This window comes from Pan troglodytes, chromosome 2, assembly GCF_028858775.2.
Source record: "Pan troglodytes isolate AG18354 chromosome 2, NHGRI_mPanTro3-v2.0_pri, whole genome shotgun sequence".
NCBI lineage: Eukaryota > Metazoa > Chordata > Mammalia > Primates > Hominidae > Pan > Pan troglodytes.
The window spans coordinates 55,253,608-55,272,971 of record NC_086015.1 but is presented as its reverse complement, the minus strand read 5'-3'; the positions used below and the strand labels follow the sequence as shown (position 1 = coordinate 55,272,971).

The following is a 19,364-nucleotide window of genomic DNA, read 5'->3' as shown; positions in this document are numbered from 1 at the left end:
TGGTCTTCCTTGGGTGACACTCCTTAGTCCCTTTTCTATTGGAAACATCTATATCTTGTGCTGATTCACTCTAATAAATTGCTTCCCTTACATTTTCTGAAATATATGACAGGAATAATTAATAAAAGTAAAGAGTCAGGAAGGTGACTTACCAGAGACTGAAAAACCAACAGGCCGTACTTCTCTGTATTATCATCCAAAATCACAAAGAGTGTATCTAAGATGTCCTGCAGAAACTGAAACAACATAAAAAGCAGAGGGCTCAGGTCTCAGGACCTTACACGGACAAACTTCCATAAACCAATGAATTTAACTTCCAATAAAAAAGTGAAAGATCTCTTAGGATCTCAAAATACTACTTAAAAATCATCTAGTACCCTGACCCTCCACCCAGCTAAGTGATAACTAGGTGCACTTGAGGTGTTGGCTTATAGCCCAAAGGGCCCCAAGAAAGACTTAGAGAGGCTCTTCCTGTTGGGTGAGTGATACATTTCTAAGGAAAGGGCAATGACCTAAAAACCATAGGACACCTATGCAGAATAGCAATTTTGATATAAAAACAATCTAAGTGATACTGATGCCAAATTTATTTTGAGAAAAAGAGCTTACTGGTATCCCCAAAAGTTCAGTAGTCTCTTGCTCTCTACTGTGGCCTAACAATATAGAGTATATTTGATAAGGGTGTGGCAAGTTAGGCTTTACCTACAGACACTATTTTTTGGTCTAAGAATTAGTATTACAGAAGAAGGGAGAATGCAGTCAATGAGGGCTGTCAATGGGGGTAAAAAATGTGGCAGTATTTTTGTTGTTGTTTCAACATATGCCTATTTCTGAGATGCAAAAACAAAGGAAGAGAATAATAAATATTGATGGACACTTGCAGCCTTCAAAAATCAAGTCTATCCTTCCTCCAGTTTAAAAGATACAATGTTTACAATTCATTTCTGAAAAATATGAGGTAGAAGGTGTAGATAGGGGTAATAATGATGGATCAAGACTGGCCATGGGTTAATGGTCTTTGGGGCTGGGTCAGAGATACATCTAAGGTTCTTTATACTATTCTGTATACTTCTGCATATGCTTGAAATCTTCCAATAAGAAGTAAAAAATATTTCAAAATGCTATCACATTCTCTTCTAGCTAGCTGGAGACAAATTATTGATGCTAAAACTAGATATGCTGGTAGGATGTTCTCTTCTCAGGAATATAAAAGCTCACCCTTGAAAAGACAACAGACTTCTTAATACCTCGTTTACTGGTTGATGTTTTCAATATTCTTAGAAGGAAAATATGAGTATGAATTTATCTTAAGTTTCAAAACTAGCATTAGATTTCTTTGAAGAGTTAAAAAATTTTTATGATAATCTGATCACATAATTAAAACAAAATTCATACATCAACTTCATGAAAGTACACAGTGGTACACAGACTTTAAAACTGTTCCTGACTTGGAAACACTGTGTTGTGTATTATTGAGTTAATGGAGCTGTGAAAGCAAAGTTAGGTGGTGCATTTGTGCTAATTCATTTGACGCTTGTGATGGCAAAGCTAAGAATGTTCATTATGGACAGGATGCCTTCTCCAGATTTAATCTCTAGCCTACATTCCATTACTCTTGCTGATAACCAAAAATACTTCCATTTTCCTCAGTAGAATTCAGTCCACTGTGTAGGATTCACCTGATGGGCTTTCACCACCAGGAAGTGCCTGGGGTTTTTATTGAGCTAAGGGGAAACACTCTGCCGAGAAAAGCCCTATGAAGGCAACTGGGGACTGGCAGTGTTGATGTCAGCCTGCTAAAGCCATTAGATAGGAAATGTCACAAAGGTACTTGGAGAAGGCAGTTAACATAGGGGTAAGGAAGGAAGGTATTATGGACTCCAAGTGAGAGACTAGACAAAATCAGCAGGTACAAGTTAATGAGCAGTATTTAGAGTTCCTAAAATCAGGAGAGTAGAGCCAGAAAGATATCAGGCTTAAATATAGTTTTTAAAAGTTAATAAACTGATATGCTATATACCTTTTTAAAAAAGGAGCTAACAAAAAAATCCCAAAGTATGATTCCTTGAGTATGACCCCCAAAGCAAAGGCAACAAAAACAAAAACTGATACAGAAAACAGACAACTCATGGAATGGGAGAAAATATTTCCAAACCATGTATCTCTGATAAGGAACTAATATCCAAAATGTATAAGGAACTCAAACAACTCACTAGCAAGAAAACAACGCAATCAAAAAGATGGGAAAAAGGACCTAAGTAGACATTTCTCAAAAGAAGATACACAAATGGCCAAAAATTATATGAAAAAATGCTCATCATCACTAATCATCAGGGAAATGCAAATTGAAACCACAATGAGATGTCACCTCATCCCAGTTGGGAGAGCTATTACCAAAAGATAAAACATAACAAGTGTTGGTGAGGATGTGGAGAAAAAGGAATTCTTATGCACTGTTGATGAGAATGTAAATTAATACAGCCATTATGGAAAACAGTATAGAGGTTTCTCAGAAAACTAAAAATAGTATTACCATATAAGCCAGCAATCCCACTACTGGGTATATGTCCAAAGAAATTGAAATCAGTATGCTGAAGATGTCTTGGACATATTCAGAACATGGGAGAGGTCTGCACTTCCATGTTCACTGCAAAATTGTTAATAGCTAAGATATGGAAACAATCTAGGTGTTGATCAGCAGATGAATGGATTAAGAAAATGTGGTATATGTTAAAAAAGCCAGTAGCTTTTCTCTACACCAACAACATTCAAGCTGAAAGCCAAATCAAGAATGCAATTGCATTTACAGTAGCCATACATAAAAAATACCTAGGAATACATCTAACCAAAGTGGTGAAAGACCTCTACAAGCATAACTACAGAGTACTGCTGAAAGAGGATGGGTGTGGTGGCTCAGGCCTGAAATCCCAGCACTTTGGGAGGCCGAGATGGGAGGATCACTTTAGGTCAGGAGTTCAAGACCAGCCTGACTAACACGGTGAAACCTTGTCTCTACTAAAAATACAAAAAAAATTAGCCAGGCGTGGTGGCACATGCCTGTAATCCCAGCTACTTGGGAGACTGAGGCAGGAGAATCACTTGAATCTGGGAGGCAGAGGTTGCAGTGAGCCAAGATCACGCCATTGTACTCCAGCCTGGGCGACAGAGGAAGACTCCGTCTCAAATAAATAAATAAATAAATAAACAAATAAATAAATAGAAAGAATACTGCTAAAAGAAATAATAAATGACACAAACAAATGGAAAAACATTCCGTGCTCATGGGTTGGAAGAATCGATATTGTTAAAATGGCCATACTGCCCAAAGCAATCTATAGATTCAACACTATTCCTATCAAACTACCAACATAATTTTTCCCAGAATTAGAAGAAACTATTCTAAAATTAATACAGAACTGAAAAAGAGCCCAAATAGCCAAAGCAAGCCTTGGCAAAAAGAACAAAGCTGCAGGCATCACATCACCCCATTTCAAACTATACTACAAGGCTACAGTACCAAAAATGCATCATACTGGTATAAAAACAGACACACAGACCAATGGAACACAACAGAGAGCCTCAAAATAAAATGGCCTACCTACAGCCATCTGATCTTTGACAAAATCAACAAAAATAACAATAGGGACAGGACTCCATACTCAATAAATGGTGCTAGCAGCAAAAGAAATACCAGTGGAGTAAACAGACAACCCTCACAGTGTGAGAAAATATTTGCAAACCATGCATGCAACAAATGATTAGTATCCAGAATCTACAAGGAGCTCAAACAAATCAGCAAAAAACCACAAATAATCCCATCAAAAAGTGGACAAAGGACATGAATAGACATTTCTCCAAAGAAGATATACAAACAGCCAACAAACATATGAAAAAATGTTCGCCATCATTAATCATCAGGGAAACGCAAACTAAAACCACAATGAGATACCACCTTACTCCTGCAAGAATGGCCATAATTGAAAAGTCAAAAAACAACAGAAGTGGGTGTGGATGTGGTGAAAAGGGAATACTTTTATACTGCTGGTGGGAATGCAAATTAGTACAACCACTATGGAAAACAGTATGGTGATTCCTTAAAGAACTAAAAGTAGATCTACCATTCAATCCAGCAATTCCACTACTAGGAATCTACCCAAAGGAAAAGAAGCCATTACATGAAAAAGATACACGCACATGCATATTTATGGCAGCACAATTCGCATCTGCAAGGATATGGAACCAACCATTAGGAAGGTAGTGAGGGATAAAAGACAACATATTGGGTACAGTGTACACTGCTTGGGTGATAGGTGCACCAAAACCTCAGAATTCACAAATAAAGAACTCATCCATGTAACCAAAAACCACCTGTATCCCAATAACTATAAAAAAAAAAACATAAAAAAGAGAGTGTAACAATTGGCAAAAAATGAATGGTGCTGAGATAGCTGGCTAGAAGCAGTTAAGGTAGAGGTAAGAACATTCTTCCTCAGGCAGTATATTTACATTGTGTGGAAATTAACAATTTCCTTCCCACTGACATGCTGCAGCTAGTACATTATTCATGCTGAAGAATGAAACTGGACCCCTACTTTCACTATGAACAAAAATGAACTCAAGACGGATTCAAGATTTAAGTGTAAGATCTCAAACTATAAGAATCCTAGAAGAAAACCTAGGAAACACCATTCTGGACATTGGCCTTAGGAAATCATTTATCACTAAGTCCTCAAAAGCAATTGCAACAAAAACAATTGACAAATGGGACTTTAATTAAACTAAAGAGTTTCTGCCTAGCAAAAGAAACTATCAACAGAGTAAACAGACAACCTACAGAATGGGAGAAAATATTTGCAAACTATGCATCTGACAAACGACTAATATCCAGAATATATAAGGAACTCAAACAACTCAACAAGCAAAAAACAATTCCATTAAAAAGTGAGCAGAAGACATGAACAGACACTTCTCAAAAGAAGACATACAATAAAGTGGCCAATAAACATATAAAAATGCTGATTATCACTAATCATCAGAGAACTGCAAATCAAAACCACAATGAGATACTATCTCACAACAGTCAGAGTGACTATTAAAGTGTCAAAAAGCCTGGGTGTGGTGGCTCACTTCTGTAATCCCAGCACTTTGGGAGGCTGAGGCAGGCGGATCACTTGAGGTCAGGAGTTGGAGACCAGCCTGGCCAACATGGCAAAACCGTGTCTCTACTAAAAATATGAAAATTAGCCAGGCATGGTGGCACATGCCTGTAATACCAGCTACTTGGGAGGCTGATGTAGGAGAATCACTTGAACCCAGGAGGCGGAGGTTGCAGTGAGCCAAGATCATGCCACTGCACTCCAGTCTGAGCAACAGGGCAAGACTCCGTCTCAAAAAAAAAAAAAAAAAGTCAAAAAATAACAGATGCTGGCGAAGCTGCAGAGAAAAGGGAACTCTTATACCTTGTTGGTGGGAATGTAAATTAGTTTAGCTCCTGTGGGAAGCAGTTTGGAGATTTATAAAAAAAACTTAGAACTAACATTTGACCTAGCAATCTTATTACTGTGTATATATCCAAAAGAAAAAAAAAATCATTCTACCAAAAAGACCCATGCACTCAAATGTTCATCACGGTATTATTCACAATAACATAAGACATGGAATCAATCTAGGTGCCCATCAACAGTGAACTGGATAAAGGAAATGTGGTACATAGGTTGGGCGCGGTGGCTCATGCCTGTAATCCCAGCACTTTGGGAGGCCAAGGCGGGTGGATCACGAGGTCAAGGGATCGAGACCATCCTGGCCAACTTGGTGAAATCTCATCTCTACTAAAAATACAAAAATTTGCTGGGCGTGGTGGCACGTGCCTGTAGTCCTAGCTACTCTGGAGCCTGAGGCAGGAGAATCGCTTGAACCGGGCAGGCAGAGGTTGCAGTGAGCCGAGATTGCGCCACTGCACTCCAGCCTGGCGACAGAGTGAGACTCTGTCTCAAAAAAACAAAACAAAACAACAACAACAAAAAAAGACAATGTGGTACATGTACACCATGGAATACCATGCAGATAAAAAAAAAAGAAAATCATGTCCTTTGCAGCAACATGGATGCAGCTGGAGCTCATTATTCTACAGAAACTAGCAAGAACAGAAAAACCAAATACTGCACGTTCTTACTTGTAACTGGGAGCTAAACATTAGGTACTCGTGGACATAAAAATGGTAACAGTAGGCAATGGGGACTACTAGAGTGGGGAGGGACAGGGACAAGGGTTGAAAAACTGCTGGGTACTATGCTTACTACCTCAGTGATCAGATCATTTGTATCTCAAACGTCAGCGTCATGTAATGTATCTACGTAACAAACCTGCACATGTACCCACTAAATCTAAAATAAAAGCTGAAATTATAAAATAAAAAAAGAAAACATGGCATATAAACACAATGGAATGCTATTCAGCCTTAAAATGGGAGAGATCCTGTCATTTGAGACAACATGGATACAACTGGAGGACATTAAGCTAAGTGAAATAAGTCAGGCACAGAAAGACCACACGATCACACTTATATGCGGAATACAAAAAACTGAACACATAGAAGTAGAACGTGCAATGAGGAATACCAGAGGCTGAGGGAAGGTTGTGGTCATTCTGCAATCATTCTACTTTGTGAACATATATTCTGCACTGTTAAAACATCATATTGTATCCCATACAGATAAATAATTATTATTTGTCAGTTAAAAATAAAATAAAAAATAAAAGCATACCAAAAGAGGAAAAGGAAGCTAACAACAACAACAACAACAAAAATCTGATGAAACAGTCTCAGACGGTTATTGGCAAAAATCATGACAAAGTAAGGTCTTCTGCCCAGATTCTTCCTCATGCAGTATGTTTAAATTATATGGAAGACATACCTTAACAATTTCCTCCCCACTGACATGCCGCAGCCGCCCTAGTACATCCATGATCCGGTCGGGGAAGGCCTTCCACTTCAGCAGAGCTAGGAGGTCCACTAGAAAGCAAGCCCAAAAGATGAGGAACCCTTGAAACCTGGATATTCTTTTTTTTTTTTTTTTTAGACGGAGTCTCACTCTGTTGCCCAGGCTGGAGTGCGGTTGTATGATCTCAGCTCACTGCAACCTCCGCCTCCCGAATTCAAGTGATTCTCCTGCCTCAGCCTCCTGAGCAGCTGGGATTACAGGCATGCACCATCATGTCCGGGTAATTTTCATATTTTTAGTAGAGATGGTGTTTCACCATGTTGGCCAGGCTGGTCTTGAACTCCTGACCTCAAGTGATCTGTCCACCTCGGCCTCCCAAAGTGCTGGGATTACAGGCATGAGCCACCGCACATGGCCAAACCCTGGCTATTCTAAGGTCAAGCAAGGCCCAGACTCTCCCAGTCAAGGACAGGTGGAATCTAGAGGAACAGAACTAGCTGCAAGCATCACCACAGACTGAGTCTAAGGCCAAAGACTCATCTCTAAACTCTGGATGTACTGTGGAGCTACTAAAACCATGAAAAACCTTGTAGGCTGCTATTGCTGAGTGATCCCTTCAACTTCAAATGAAAAGAAGCCCATTATTATGGCATCAAGAAGGAATAATTTATCTCTCCCTTCACATGCACTAGTAGTGTGGAGTGAACAATGGAGGAGGGTGGAGGGCACCACCCTGCAGGCATTATCACCTACCATTCTGGGTGAGTTTGGTAGAGGAGAGCTGAGTGGAGATGAAGAAAGACTCTTTGGTGCTGCGCTGGAAGATGAGGCTAGAAGGAATATTAGGGCAGCCATTGTAGTCCTCTTTGCAGCAGGGCAGGCCCAGGTACAGAGCATGGTTATTAAACGTGCTATTCTCATCACACTGTAGGCAAAAATGGAGAAAAAAATGTCCCCTGAGCCATGCAACATGCAAAAACCAGGTCCTAGGAATTTCTGGGCTGATACTTGCTCTCATCTTCCTAAGGCTGAACGTTGGGCCTCAGGTCCTCTTGGAAGAGTACTTTCTGTTCAGAAACTCCCTAGAACAGCTCATGTGCCTTTTAAACAGAATATGGTGGGGCATGTGGTTGCCACCTGATGTGCAAGTAACCTTGGGTGGCAGCTATGCTATGACAGTTGACAGTACCATGATCTCAAATAGCAGGTCTAAGAATGTACTAAACAAGACCACAATGGCAATGAGGGGTTGGTAATGGATTTCCATCCAGTGAAGTGAGAAGTAGAAAACAAAGAACCTGTTGGCGTTACTTGTGGGAGGATGGCCACCGCACTTAGAAGACAGAAGCCTGCCCACAGATGTCCCACTGTCACCCACCAGTGCACTTCCCTGGGTCTTCTGGCCTGCCCAGTGAAACACCTAACTGAGAACCATGTGTGAGAGTGGCCTCAGGGCAGGTAAGGGGTGGGGATGAAAGGCAGCTAGGCTTCATACCTTGTACACATAAAGCTCGTGAATATCATCTGAGAGGGTGGTGCCATCATCACGCATCAGGGGTGAGAATGCAAAGCCAAAGAGTTTCTTTTCCCCTTTGTCCTTTGCTGTAATCAGAGCCAAGTATTAGTTGTTTTTTGCCTTCCACTCTGCTTCCTCATGGAAATTCTCCTTGTGCTTATCACCTATGCTCTTTTGTTCCTCGCCTCTTTCATTAACTAGGTGGCAACCTGACTGCAGGAATGATGAGAAATGTGCTGAAATGAGTTTCCATTCATACTCAAGGCATATAGGCTACCTAGACCCAAAATGAAACTAAATTGCTGGTCTTGATGAACTAGGGTCTCTTTAATAAGCAGTTTAATAATGGTACAAAGGAATACTCAAAGGAGAATGACAATGGATAATAATTTCAGACACTAGGTCAGACACCAGGAAGGGCCAACACAAGACTTTGTGGTTTTGAATCACTGCTTTTATAGTCCCAAGAACAGCCTCTGGTGACATCCCATCTCTGAGTAGCTGTTTATTCCTAACTCTTCATTTTCTTGCCCAAATAAGAATCCACTTAATTCTGTTCCAGAGAGGAGAGAGTTATATTTATATTCTCAAGGGAATGTGGAGGGGGGGAAGTCTAACTCACTGGAACAATGTCTGAACTCAAAGCGCAGGTGGGAGCCCCGGAACCGGTCAATGGGGATAGGCAATTTGATAATTTCTCCCCAGCGAGGACTATTACTGTGGTAGAGGACAAAGGAGTGGTAGGAACTCCTATTTGGCTCTCCTGAACCCAAGCTGATGCAATCCTGGAAGAAAGAAACAAAATAAGATGTCATCTTCCTGGTAGGAATGTCTGGATTTCTGTGTCACTAGGACACTTTTCTTTCTCTTGTCTAAAGGTCTCATTTTTGCTCTAAGCAAAATCTATGAGATAAGAAAATGCATTTGATTTAAATTCAGTGCCTTTGGAAGCAGTTACATAGATGGTATATGAAATCAGCAGTCACAGTGCTCCTTGTTTTCTTTGGGGTGAAAGTAACCACACGTACTCCTCAAAAACAGAGAGAAGCAGGGTGGTGCATCTAAATCACCAAGGTAGGCTCCTCATCCTCACTAAGAAGAGAAACAACAAGCTGCATGAGAAAAGCCAACTCTATGTAACATTTTACCAGATCAGAAAAAAAATTAAATTACAAAGTGGAGACAGCCTGTTTTCTAATTGTCCTCAGTCCTACATTGGACTGGCATTTTAGGTCACCCCTGGCTGACTTTCTTTAGATATAAACAAGTTAGGCCAGATTTAACTTAACCCATCTCCCAAATATTGCCATGAAGATGCTGTCTCAGTACTGCCCATGCCCTTTTCTGGACAACAGGAAGCTTTGGGCCACATAATCCAGAGTAGGTCCCTGTCCACACAGGGGTGATGTGATCAGCCGACCATTCTCCTGCCACTGGCATGCTCCATGCAAACAGTGAACAGGCTTAGGTTTTTGAGTTAAGTTTTTAAAATGACATACAAATTGTTGTTTCTACTACTATTTCAACATTCTCCTCTATTTCTGTCTTGATTTGGGAAATGATTTTGACTAATTTTACCCTTTTCCTCTGTCAAATGGGAATGATCATTCCTGTTCTATCTCACAGGGCTGCTGCCAACACACAGAAGCAAGGTTTGTACAACACCGATTTGTCTTCTACAAAGTGGGCTGCAAATGATGCCTTGTTACTCACCGCAGACTTTACCATGACTAGACTGAAGAAAAAACTCACATGCAACAGAAAAACAGCACTGAAGTCTTCATTTTCAGTGAAGAATAACAGAGGACACTTGTACTACATTGGCTTAAATCTTCCAGGGCCTGAGTCTGCTGTTCTTTGTCCTATAACTTGGTACCAGGAAGTGATTGTCTAAGTTCCACACTTGACCAAAGTGTAAATATAACTTTCTGTATTAGCTCAAGGAATAAAAAGGCAGAATGGGACCTAATAACAGTTACCAAAAGTAGGCAGCTCTATGCTAGGTGGAATGACAGGAGAGGCAACATGTAGGATAGAACTAGAGGGAATAAATCTAAAATGGAGCAAGAGGGATTCAGGTCAGACACTAGGATAAATTTCTGCAATGGCTGTACAATACTGGAAGTCATTATCAAAGCACACTTTAGAGTTTTCTTCAAGAAAGAAAAAGGCAGAGAAAAAGGCTGATGGGGTGATTTTAATCCTGCTTGAAGAGAATGGGCCTCTGGATAAAGTCCACAGAGAATTATTATAGGATTATCCTCCAACCCAAATGACTGACTGGCAAGCCTTACCTTCAAGATTTCTCCATCTGCATAAAGCACATACATGGTCACTTCAATATTCTTTTGTACACTCTTTCCTCCTCTCTCGAAATCCCCCTTCTCCAGGGTTAGGTACAGGTCATTGCGGATATCACCTGCGGGGAAAGAAATGCCACATCCTTATGACTCCAGAAGCCATACTGCCCCATTTTCACAGAGAACTAGGCTAGCATTTGGATCTTCTGGGGCTTGGGTGGGTGTTCAGGGCATTCCAAGCTTGGTTAATAATGATGGACATTCTACCAGTATCAGTGCAGCAGCACCCAGGTTGGTTAGTCATGTGTTCTCTAAGTCTGAATTCTAAAGATGTTCACCACACCTTGTCAAGGGTGGAGAATCTTTCAGATTGTAGATGCTCAGACTGCTCAGTCTTTCTCCCCTCCAGGAGAATGGCTGTAATCTAAGCCTCCCAAAGAGGGAAGATTCTAGAATCAAAAGGAATAACATTTTAACATGCCTATGTCTTAACTACTAATCCCTCTTTTTTTCCCTCAAGAAGGGTTTCTCTTTTATAGATTTATACTTTTTATATGCTTTCTTTTTGTAATCCCCATCCCTTCTGAGTCTGACTAGAGGATATATTACTTTTCCTTCCTCCCGGAGGCTTTGTTCCAAATCCCATTCCCTGCTGGAGTGACAGGTAGAGGTCACTGGACTACCTGTCGCTTTTTCTTCTTTTTGTTTGCAAGTGCACTGGGAGATCACTTTCCAGAAGCATAGGTAGTAAGGCAATGAGGCAACAACCTGTTGTGCTTTTTTGCTTCCCTGTGCTCTGACCAGCCCAATTTGCCCAACTCTGTTGTTCAAGACTGGGGAAGAGAAGCTCAAACTTCAAGTCTAAAATGACCTAAGTTACATCTTCCTTTTTAGGGTGATGAGTTGAGGGGAGACAGCATTGCCTGTTCATGTATAAGAGTGTATTTAGGCTGCTCTAAATTCCTAAACCTTTAACATGACCAGTTTTATTCACATGAACTAAAGAAGGGCTTTTGACTTAAAAAAAAAAATAGTAAAAGGCTGTGGGGGCAACAAACTTCAAAGGGAGAAAATGGCAAAGGAAAATGGGTAAGACCAAAGTGAAGATGTGTTAGCAGCCTGAAGAAACCAAATGAGAGGTAATGAAACAACAGCAAAACATGCCAATTCAGAAACCAGGTAATTTTTTCTACTTCAGTTCTTAGAAAAACTAGTACATTTAAATATGTTACCACCTGGAATCATAATGATAGAAGCAGGGTTTGTTTTTGGTTAGCAAGTGGGCTTTCTGGTTTGGTCAGAGATAAATGACAATGCTCTCTTTTTTGCACTGACTACCTCTCTAATAATGGAAGCATCTGAGCTTCTCTCACGCATGAAACAGGAATAGACCAGGACTGGCACATATTTGAGGATTTCAGGGTCTTCGTGACTAGTCCTTCCATTATTCAGGTCATTTTCCTATCCCAGGTATGCAATCTTGCAATCATGGTTATTTGGTTGCATAATGAAGGTTCTCAAAATACTGTGGCTAAAGTGGGTAAGAAAAGTTCATGACAAGCAATTAACTATTCCTCAAGAGCCCGAAGAACTTTCCCTAATATGTGAAAGCCATCTTCTTTCCTAAACAAGCAACCTTGAGGTTACCATGAAGGAAGAAGAAAATGTGTTTTGAAAATCATACCAAAATGCCACTGTTGCATATGTAGGATATCCTGGAGGACCACATCTGCACAAACCCTTGGATTGGGAAGTGCCTCTGCTTTGAATTCTGATGAGTCTGGAATCTTAATCCGCTTCCTTTGGACATTGCTGCTTGGGCCCTCCTGGTACACTATTTAGAGCACTCAGGTGTACAGAGTAGATTTGGGTGGGAAAGACAGGTAGAATGAGAAAGGAAGCTCAAATTCATCAGTCTGCTACTGTCAGGACAAAGGCTGAATAAAGTCAGTCCTGAAAGTAAAATCCAAACTTAACAGAACTTTACTATGGCTTATTGCTATTTTTCTTCATTTTAACTTTCTCCTTTAAAGTCAGGTTATTGCTATTATGGTGGGATAAATCATAGTTATACCTGGAATTTTTAACAATTGAAACAGGCTTCTTATAAAAGTCTTTTAATTGCACATTAGTTTTCCTATGGAATTTAAGTAATACTTAAATTTGTAGACTGATTTAGCACAAAGTGAATAGTCTAGATTTTTTTTTTATTATTTATTCTAAAATTTTAATTTTTATCCTTTTCTGAGTCAAATAGTCTAGAAAATTTTAATGCTTAATCTAAAGAATAGGTGCTTCATTTAAATATTACCCTGGTTTGAACTCTCTGGAAGTTATTCTGAAAATAATCTATGAGGCTTTTAAAAGCAGTTATCTGTTGGCTACCAGCAATATTATTCTAGGTTATACAAACATTTTTAGTTTCTGTGGCTCTATACACAGGTTAATCAATAAACATGTCCTTCAAATGAAACATTTTCAAACTTTTCCTAGTTATATATTATATAAAATACTAATATAAAACTAGGTGCTGAGCATGGTGGCTCATACCTGTAATTCCTGCTATGGATTATAAGGAGGCTGAAGTGGGCACATTGTTTGAGGCTAAGAGTTCCAAACTAGCCTGGGCAACATAGTGAGGCTCTTCAAAACAAATTTTTTTTAAATTAGCTAAACATGGTAGTGTACACCTGTAGTCCTAGCTACTCAGGAGGCTGAGGAGGGAGGATCGCTTGAGCCCAGGAGTTTGAGGCTGCAATGAGCTATGATCATGCCAGTGTACATCAGCCTGGGTGACAGAGTGAGACATTGTCTTTTAAAAATAAATAAATAAATAAATAAATAAAATTAGTGTCTTAGAGATTGTTAATGACAGAATTTGATCTGTGTTGACTATATAGAGATATGCTCACAGTTTCTGGGCAGAGCATTTTAAGGTAAAATGCCAGTTTCAAAATGGAAGGATTAAGCTACATATTCCTGTAGTTTTCATTTTTTTAAAAGACAGAATGCCTTTGGTGATCATCTAGCTGAGAAAATTTATCAATACAAGTAATTGTACCCTCTGAGTTACAGACTGAAGCAGTTTATTTTCATCAGGTCTTTAGCTGCTCTTTATTTGGAGAACAGACCTGCCTAGACTAGAATTATTCTCAGTCAGGTTAGGTATTAGGCTATTGGGCTTATGGGTTGCAATTATGCGATTATGGTTTCAATTTCAAGAGTGGCAATTTGTGAAAATGAATGTTGCTGGGAGGGAGAGGCTTCTTGTCAAAATCTCTCTGGGGGATCACTTCAATCAAGCTCTCCATTAATTCTCTTGGAACCAGGAGAAAGCATAAGCAGAAGCAAATGTGAAAAGCTCCAGGGATCTAATGACCCAGGCCTGCCTGCCTGCCTTATAGATAACCTTCCATGGTTCCCCCACTCTTCAGCTGTCCCTATTGCATGTTACGTGTTCACAAAACCTACCAGTGGGATCATGCCTCTGGGTTAAGGCTCTGCTTCCAAGAGCCTCCTGTAAACTCTGGCACCAACTGCCAGGAAATATTACCAGGAGAGAGAGGCATGAGGGCAGGCACATTACAATGAAGATGAGAAAGAGAAAGCTGGAGCAGTGGTTTTGGAGGTTAGTTTGCATACCAGTGCCTGGATGACTGTATTCGAACCACCTGGGGAACTTGTTGAAAACAGATTTCTAGCACTCACACCTTGAAATTCCAGTGGGTCTTGTGTACATATATTTTTAAAAAAATCACCAAGTGATTCTGATGTTCTTCATTATTTAACACTAGGAAACCAGAATATGGAGGTCTGCTGGGAGGACGTTGATGGAGTTTGGGTAGGAGTAGGGGACTGGGCAGCTCTTAGGCAGCATGCAGATGTGCTGAGAGGGTGAGTCTTTTCTACAAGAAGTAGGAGTAGGTATTTCTGAGGGTAGCCCTGATGACGGGTCTCTCCTTTAGGAAGGACCTTGGGCAGCCCTGACTCCCTTTGTTAAGTGCCCTCTGCTTCCTAAGGTTGGCAGGGCATCTTACAGCATCAGTAATGCCTTACATTGAGTGCTTAGTGCCTGGGTGACATCCAACAGAGTTTCTTGAATGAAGTGGAACGATTTGAGTTTTTTTTTATAAGAGGGTCTCGGAATAAAGTATCTGTCCCTTTCACAGTCTCACAGGATCTGTTGGTACAGCCGCACTCAGAAAACTGGGCACTTAGGTTTATTGGAGTTGACAAACCTTTTCTGTAAAAGACTAAATAGTAAATATTTTAGGTTTTGTTGGCCACATATGTCTCTGGCAGTTGTTCTTTGTTTTCACAACACTTTTAAAATGTAAAAGAAAAACATTCTTCACTGGCAAGAAGTACAAAAATAGGCTGTTGGCTGGATTTGGCCCATAGGCTATAGTTTACTGATACCTGGCTGGGAACGTTTATGTGTGAAGAACAGCCACACTACACTGCAACTGCACATCAAAAATACAGATTCCTGTGCACCTAGACAAACAGCTACTGGGAGAAAGCAAGGTAATGAACCTGGGGCTATGTTATTATGACAGGGATTGGCCTGGAATACTCAGAGGTGCTTATGGAGTGAGCGATCTTAAAAGTAAACAGTGCTGTTCAGCCACCAGAAATCTTAAGGGGATAGATAGGGAGCACTGTCACAGACCAGTGACAGGTCTGACCCTCTGAAGACCTGTATCCTAGTGACTCTGGAGAAACAGTTCATGATGTGTTTGCAGATTTCTTCTGAGAGTAGTCTCAGAGGTCTCCCAACCTCTGAAGTCCAGCTCAGGCACCAGAACATTTGTTAGCAAGAGAATCTCTTGCCAGATACTCCAGTACTACTTGGAATTTGGGGCCAAATGTTTCATTAGTGCTAGCCCATGTGGAATTCCATCCCAGCAGAAATAATGTGGGAAGGCCCAAACAAGTTTGGCCAGTCAAAATCTGATATGAGTTCTTTATTATATTCACATTCCTTCTGTATAAATTACTCACACTTCATATTAGGAGGCTCTGGGTTCAAGTATTTTATATATATATATATATATATTTTTTTTTTTTTTTTGAGATGGAGTCTTGCTCTGTTGCCAAGGCTGGAGTACAGCGGCACAATCTCGGCTCACTGCAACCTCCACCTACCGGGTTCAAGCGATTCTCCAGCCTCAGCCTCCTGAGTAGCTGGGATTAAAGGCTCCTGCCACCATGCTGAGCTAATTTTTGTATTTTTAGTAGAGATGGGGTTTCACCATGTTGGCCAGGCTGGTCTGGAACTCCTGACCTCAGGTGATCTGCCTGCCTCGGCCTCCCAAAGTGCTGGGATTACACACGTGAGCCACCACGCCCTGCCCAATAATATTTAATACTATATTATTTATACCTTGTCTACTTCTAGACAGGATTAGGAGGGGTTTCTACAGATGTGCTTTCTCTTCCTTAAGATCATGTAAGATGAGAACTGACTTTCTTTCAGTACAATTGGGATGATGCCAAGCCTATGTGTTGGAAGAATAGAAGGATGTCTCCTAACAGCATACATGGAAATGTAGAGATGTTAGCTACCATTCAACTTGGATGGTTTTAGGTATGCAACCAATGGAGTAGTTCTTATTTACTTGAGGAAGAGACCAAAAGAAAAAAAAAAAGGCTCTTGAGAGGACTTCTTTAGAGTACCCAGGAAAGAAGGATTCTTTCTTCTTCTTACCATGTCTTTGGTGTCACACTTCTGGTTTCCATTGCAACAAAGTCAGTGATGCTCTTTGCTCTAACAGGATGAGAGGTATGGGCATAGTGTGACATCACTATAGACAGTTTGTCCTTTCTTGAGTCAGGGATGTGATGATCTTCCAACCTCTTTTGAGACTAGATGTGATTATTCTTAAACCATCCCTTAGATACACTGCCATAGCCTCATTTGACACTCAGATTGACCAGCGCTATGAACCCACTTGTGGTAAATAATGTCATTGCTCCCCTTGAGGAAAGCTTTCTTCCAAAAACCATATCTCTGTTGGTTTGCCTTTTCATGTGAAGTATGTCCCAACAAAGCCAAAAAGAGAAGCTTTCCACCTTTCTGATTCTTTTGGCTTGGAGTAAGCACGATTCCTTTTCTTTTCAATGAATGCAACTGATCAGTCTCATACAAAAATAGTTTCCTGTATCTATACACCTTAAGCTTGTTAAGATTTTCTAGACATTCCAATATGTCCCCAGTTTCTTCATATCTTAGTGAATACTCAAAAGTAATACACAGTGTTATAGCATGGGCTGGTAGCTTTTCTTTTTATGTCTTGTCAGTTACCCAAGAAGGTGAGGCTGATGAGGATTATTAATATGTACATGATACCCCACCCCAGTATTGCAACATTCCATGAAACAAATGAAGATGAGAACAAAGCAGGCAATAAGCAGACAGAGCACACAAAAGACAGAACTTACACCCAACTATCTTCATCTCTGCATCAGAAAGAAAGGGGCAAAAATGAAGGGACAGCACAGAGAAAAACAAGAACAATTAAGACAAACACGAAAAGAAAGAAACATCACTTGAAGGTCAGTGATGAAACATGCACATTTTTGTCAGGAGCCAAAGAAAAGGACAGAGTGTGCTTCTGAGCACAAGGGGAAGAGTCAGAGGGTCCTCTAAAAGGATGCTATGCCTATATAGCTGCCTTCTAATAGATATGTCCAAAGGGGAGCAGTAATTGAGTAAAGGGAATCAAGAAGGAGAAAAACATCCATAAGCAGAGTACTCTCTATGACATGGTTCTCAAAGGAGGTTCCAGACCAGCAGCATCACCATCACTTGAGAGCTTGTGAGAGATGCAAATTGCCAGGTCCCACCACAGTCCTACTAAGTTAGAAACTCTTGGGGTGGGCCCAGAAATCTGTGTTTTATGGGCCTTGCAGGTGATTCTGAAGCACACTAAGGTTCAGCAACCACTGCTTTAGGAAAAAAACTTAGTCATCTATTAGAACAACATAATAAATCATAGATGGACTTCTTATGACAAGACAGAAAACCATTTAATATGTAATTTGGCTCATATCACCTACAATCAATGATAACCTTAGAAATTCAAGTCTTAGAAAATAGGTTAAAACATTGTACTTCCCAAAAAACCATGACAAAGCCCTTTATTTCCACTGACTACAGGGTACAGACTTTCCAGGAAAGCAAAGGAAGAGGGCCATGGCAAGTGGTGGCACATCTCTGCTGGCTTAGACATGGTCTGAAGAAGGGTACGGTCCCTTCTTGAGCAAGAGGTTTTTTGTTTTGGTTTGGTTTTGGTTTTGAGACAGATTCTGCTCTGTCACACAGGCTGGAGTGCAGTGGTATGATCTTGGCTCACTGCAACTTTTACCTCCCGAGTTTAAGCAATTCTCATGCCTCAGCCTCCTGAATATCTGAGACTACAGGTGAACGCCACCATGCCCGGCTAATTTTTGCATTTTTTTTAGAGATGGCGTCTCATCATATTGGCCAGGCTGGTCTTGAACGTCTGGCCTCAGGTGATCCACCTGCCTCGGCCTCCCAAAGTGCTAGGATTATAGGCGTGAGCCACTGTGCCTGACCGAGCAAGAGGTTTTATTTTATTTTAATTTTTTATTTGAGATGGGGTCTCGCTGTCATCCAGGCTGGAGTGCAGTGGCGCCATCTTGGCTCACTGCAACCTCCGCCTCCCAGGTTCAAGCGATTCTCCTGCCTCAGACTCCTGAGTAGCTGGGATTACAGGCGCCCACCATGACCCCCGGCTAATTTTCATATTTTTAGTAGAGATGGGGTTTCACCATGTTGGCCAGGTTGGTCTTGAATTCCTGACCTCAAGTGATCTGCCTGCCTTGGCCTCCCAAAGTGCTGGGATTACAGGTGTGAGCCACTGTGCCTGGCCTGACCTAGAGGTTTTAAATCATTCCTTTCAGGTTATACTCTTTTGGCTAACGGTTTTCTTTAAAGTTTTATTATAGCTAATTCTGACACAGAAGTTACAGAAAACAATGTTAACATCAATTTGTTTACCTGGAACACCTGGCCTGTTTGTCTTGCCTGCCCATCTTCTTAAAAAAATCAAGAAAAGGACTAAAAGTGTGCCATAGAGTTATTATTAGCTTTTGTACTTTAATAAAATGAGTTTGGAAGGAAAGAAAAAGTATCCACTGAAATATGGTGATCAACTAACAAAAGGTTACATGTTCCGTTTTTTTAAAAAATGGCTAAATTTCTCATATCTATTTGTTCTTCTATAATCTAAGATGGTACTTCCTGGTTTGGCTCCCAGAACACCAGCAGTATCACTGTTGCCTCCTGCTCATTATCATGGGTCATGAGCAGAACTGAATGGCTGTGTAGTCATGGCCTCAGTTATGGCAGAGCAGAATATCTCATGCTCACATCATCCCTGTGATATGTATGTACACTCTCATGGAAAGCAATGGTAGAATGTCAAAAAGATCTTTTTAGAAATCATATGTTAGCTACTGGTGTGGCTAGAGCCTGTCTGAACTCTCCCTTACAGCTCTGCCAGTATGCTTTGACAAGGACCTATCTGGGCCATCCTGACCAAAAAAAAAACCTTTCCAAATGAGTGTTTGATAGTTTCT

General features: G+C 40.6%; 1 protein-coding gene across 12 annotated transcripts in view; it reads right to left on the bottom strand.

Moving 5' to 3' along the window:
- Nucleotides 1-19,364, bottom strand: part of DOCK3 (dedicator of cytokinesis 3) — a 711,354-nt gene that overhangs the window by 144,731 nt on the left and 547,259 nt on the right. For all 12 annotated transcript variants that reach the window (XM_016941175.4, XM_016941180.3, XM_054681895.2 and 9 more), the window contains exons 15-20: nucleotides 10,752-10,876; nucleotides 9,080-9,242; nucleotides 8,437-8,543; nucleotides 7,695-7,866; nucleotides 6,915-7,012; nucleotides 153-236 (exon numbers count right to left, since the gene is read on the bottom strand). In XM_016941175.4, coding sequence (XP_016796664.1) covers nucleotides 153-236; nucleotides 6,915-7,012; nucleotides 7,695-7,866; nucleotides 8,437-8,543; nucleotides 9,080-9,242; nucleotides 10,752-10,876 — 749 coding nt within the window. The remainder of the gene's footprint in view (nucleotides 1-152; nucleotides 237-6,914; nucleotides 7,013-7,694; nucleotides 7,867-8,436; nucleotides 8,544-9,079; nucleotides 9,243-10,751; nucleotides 10,877-19,364) is intronic.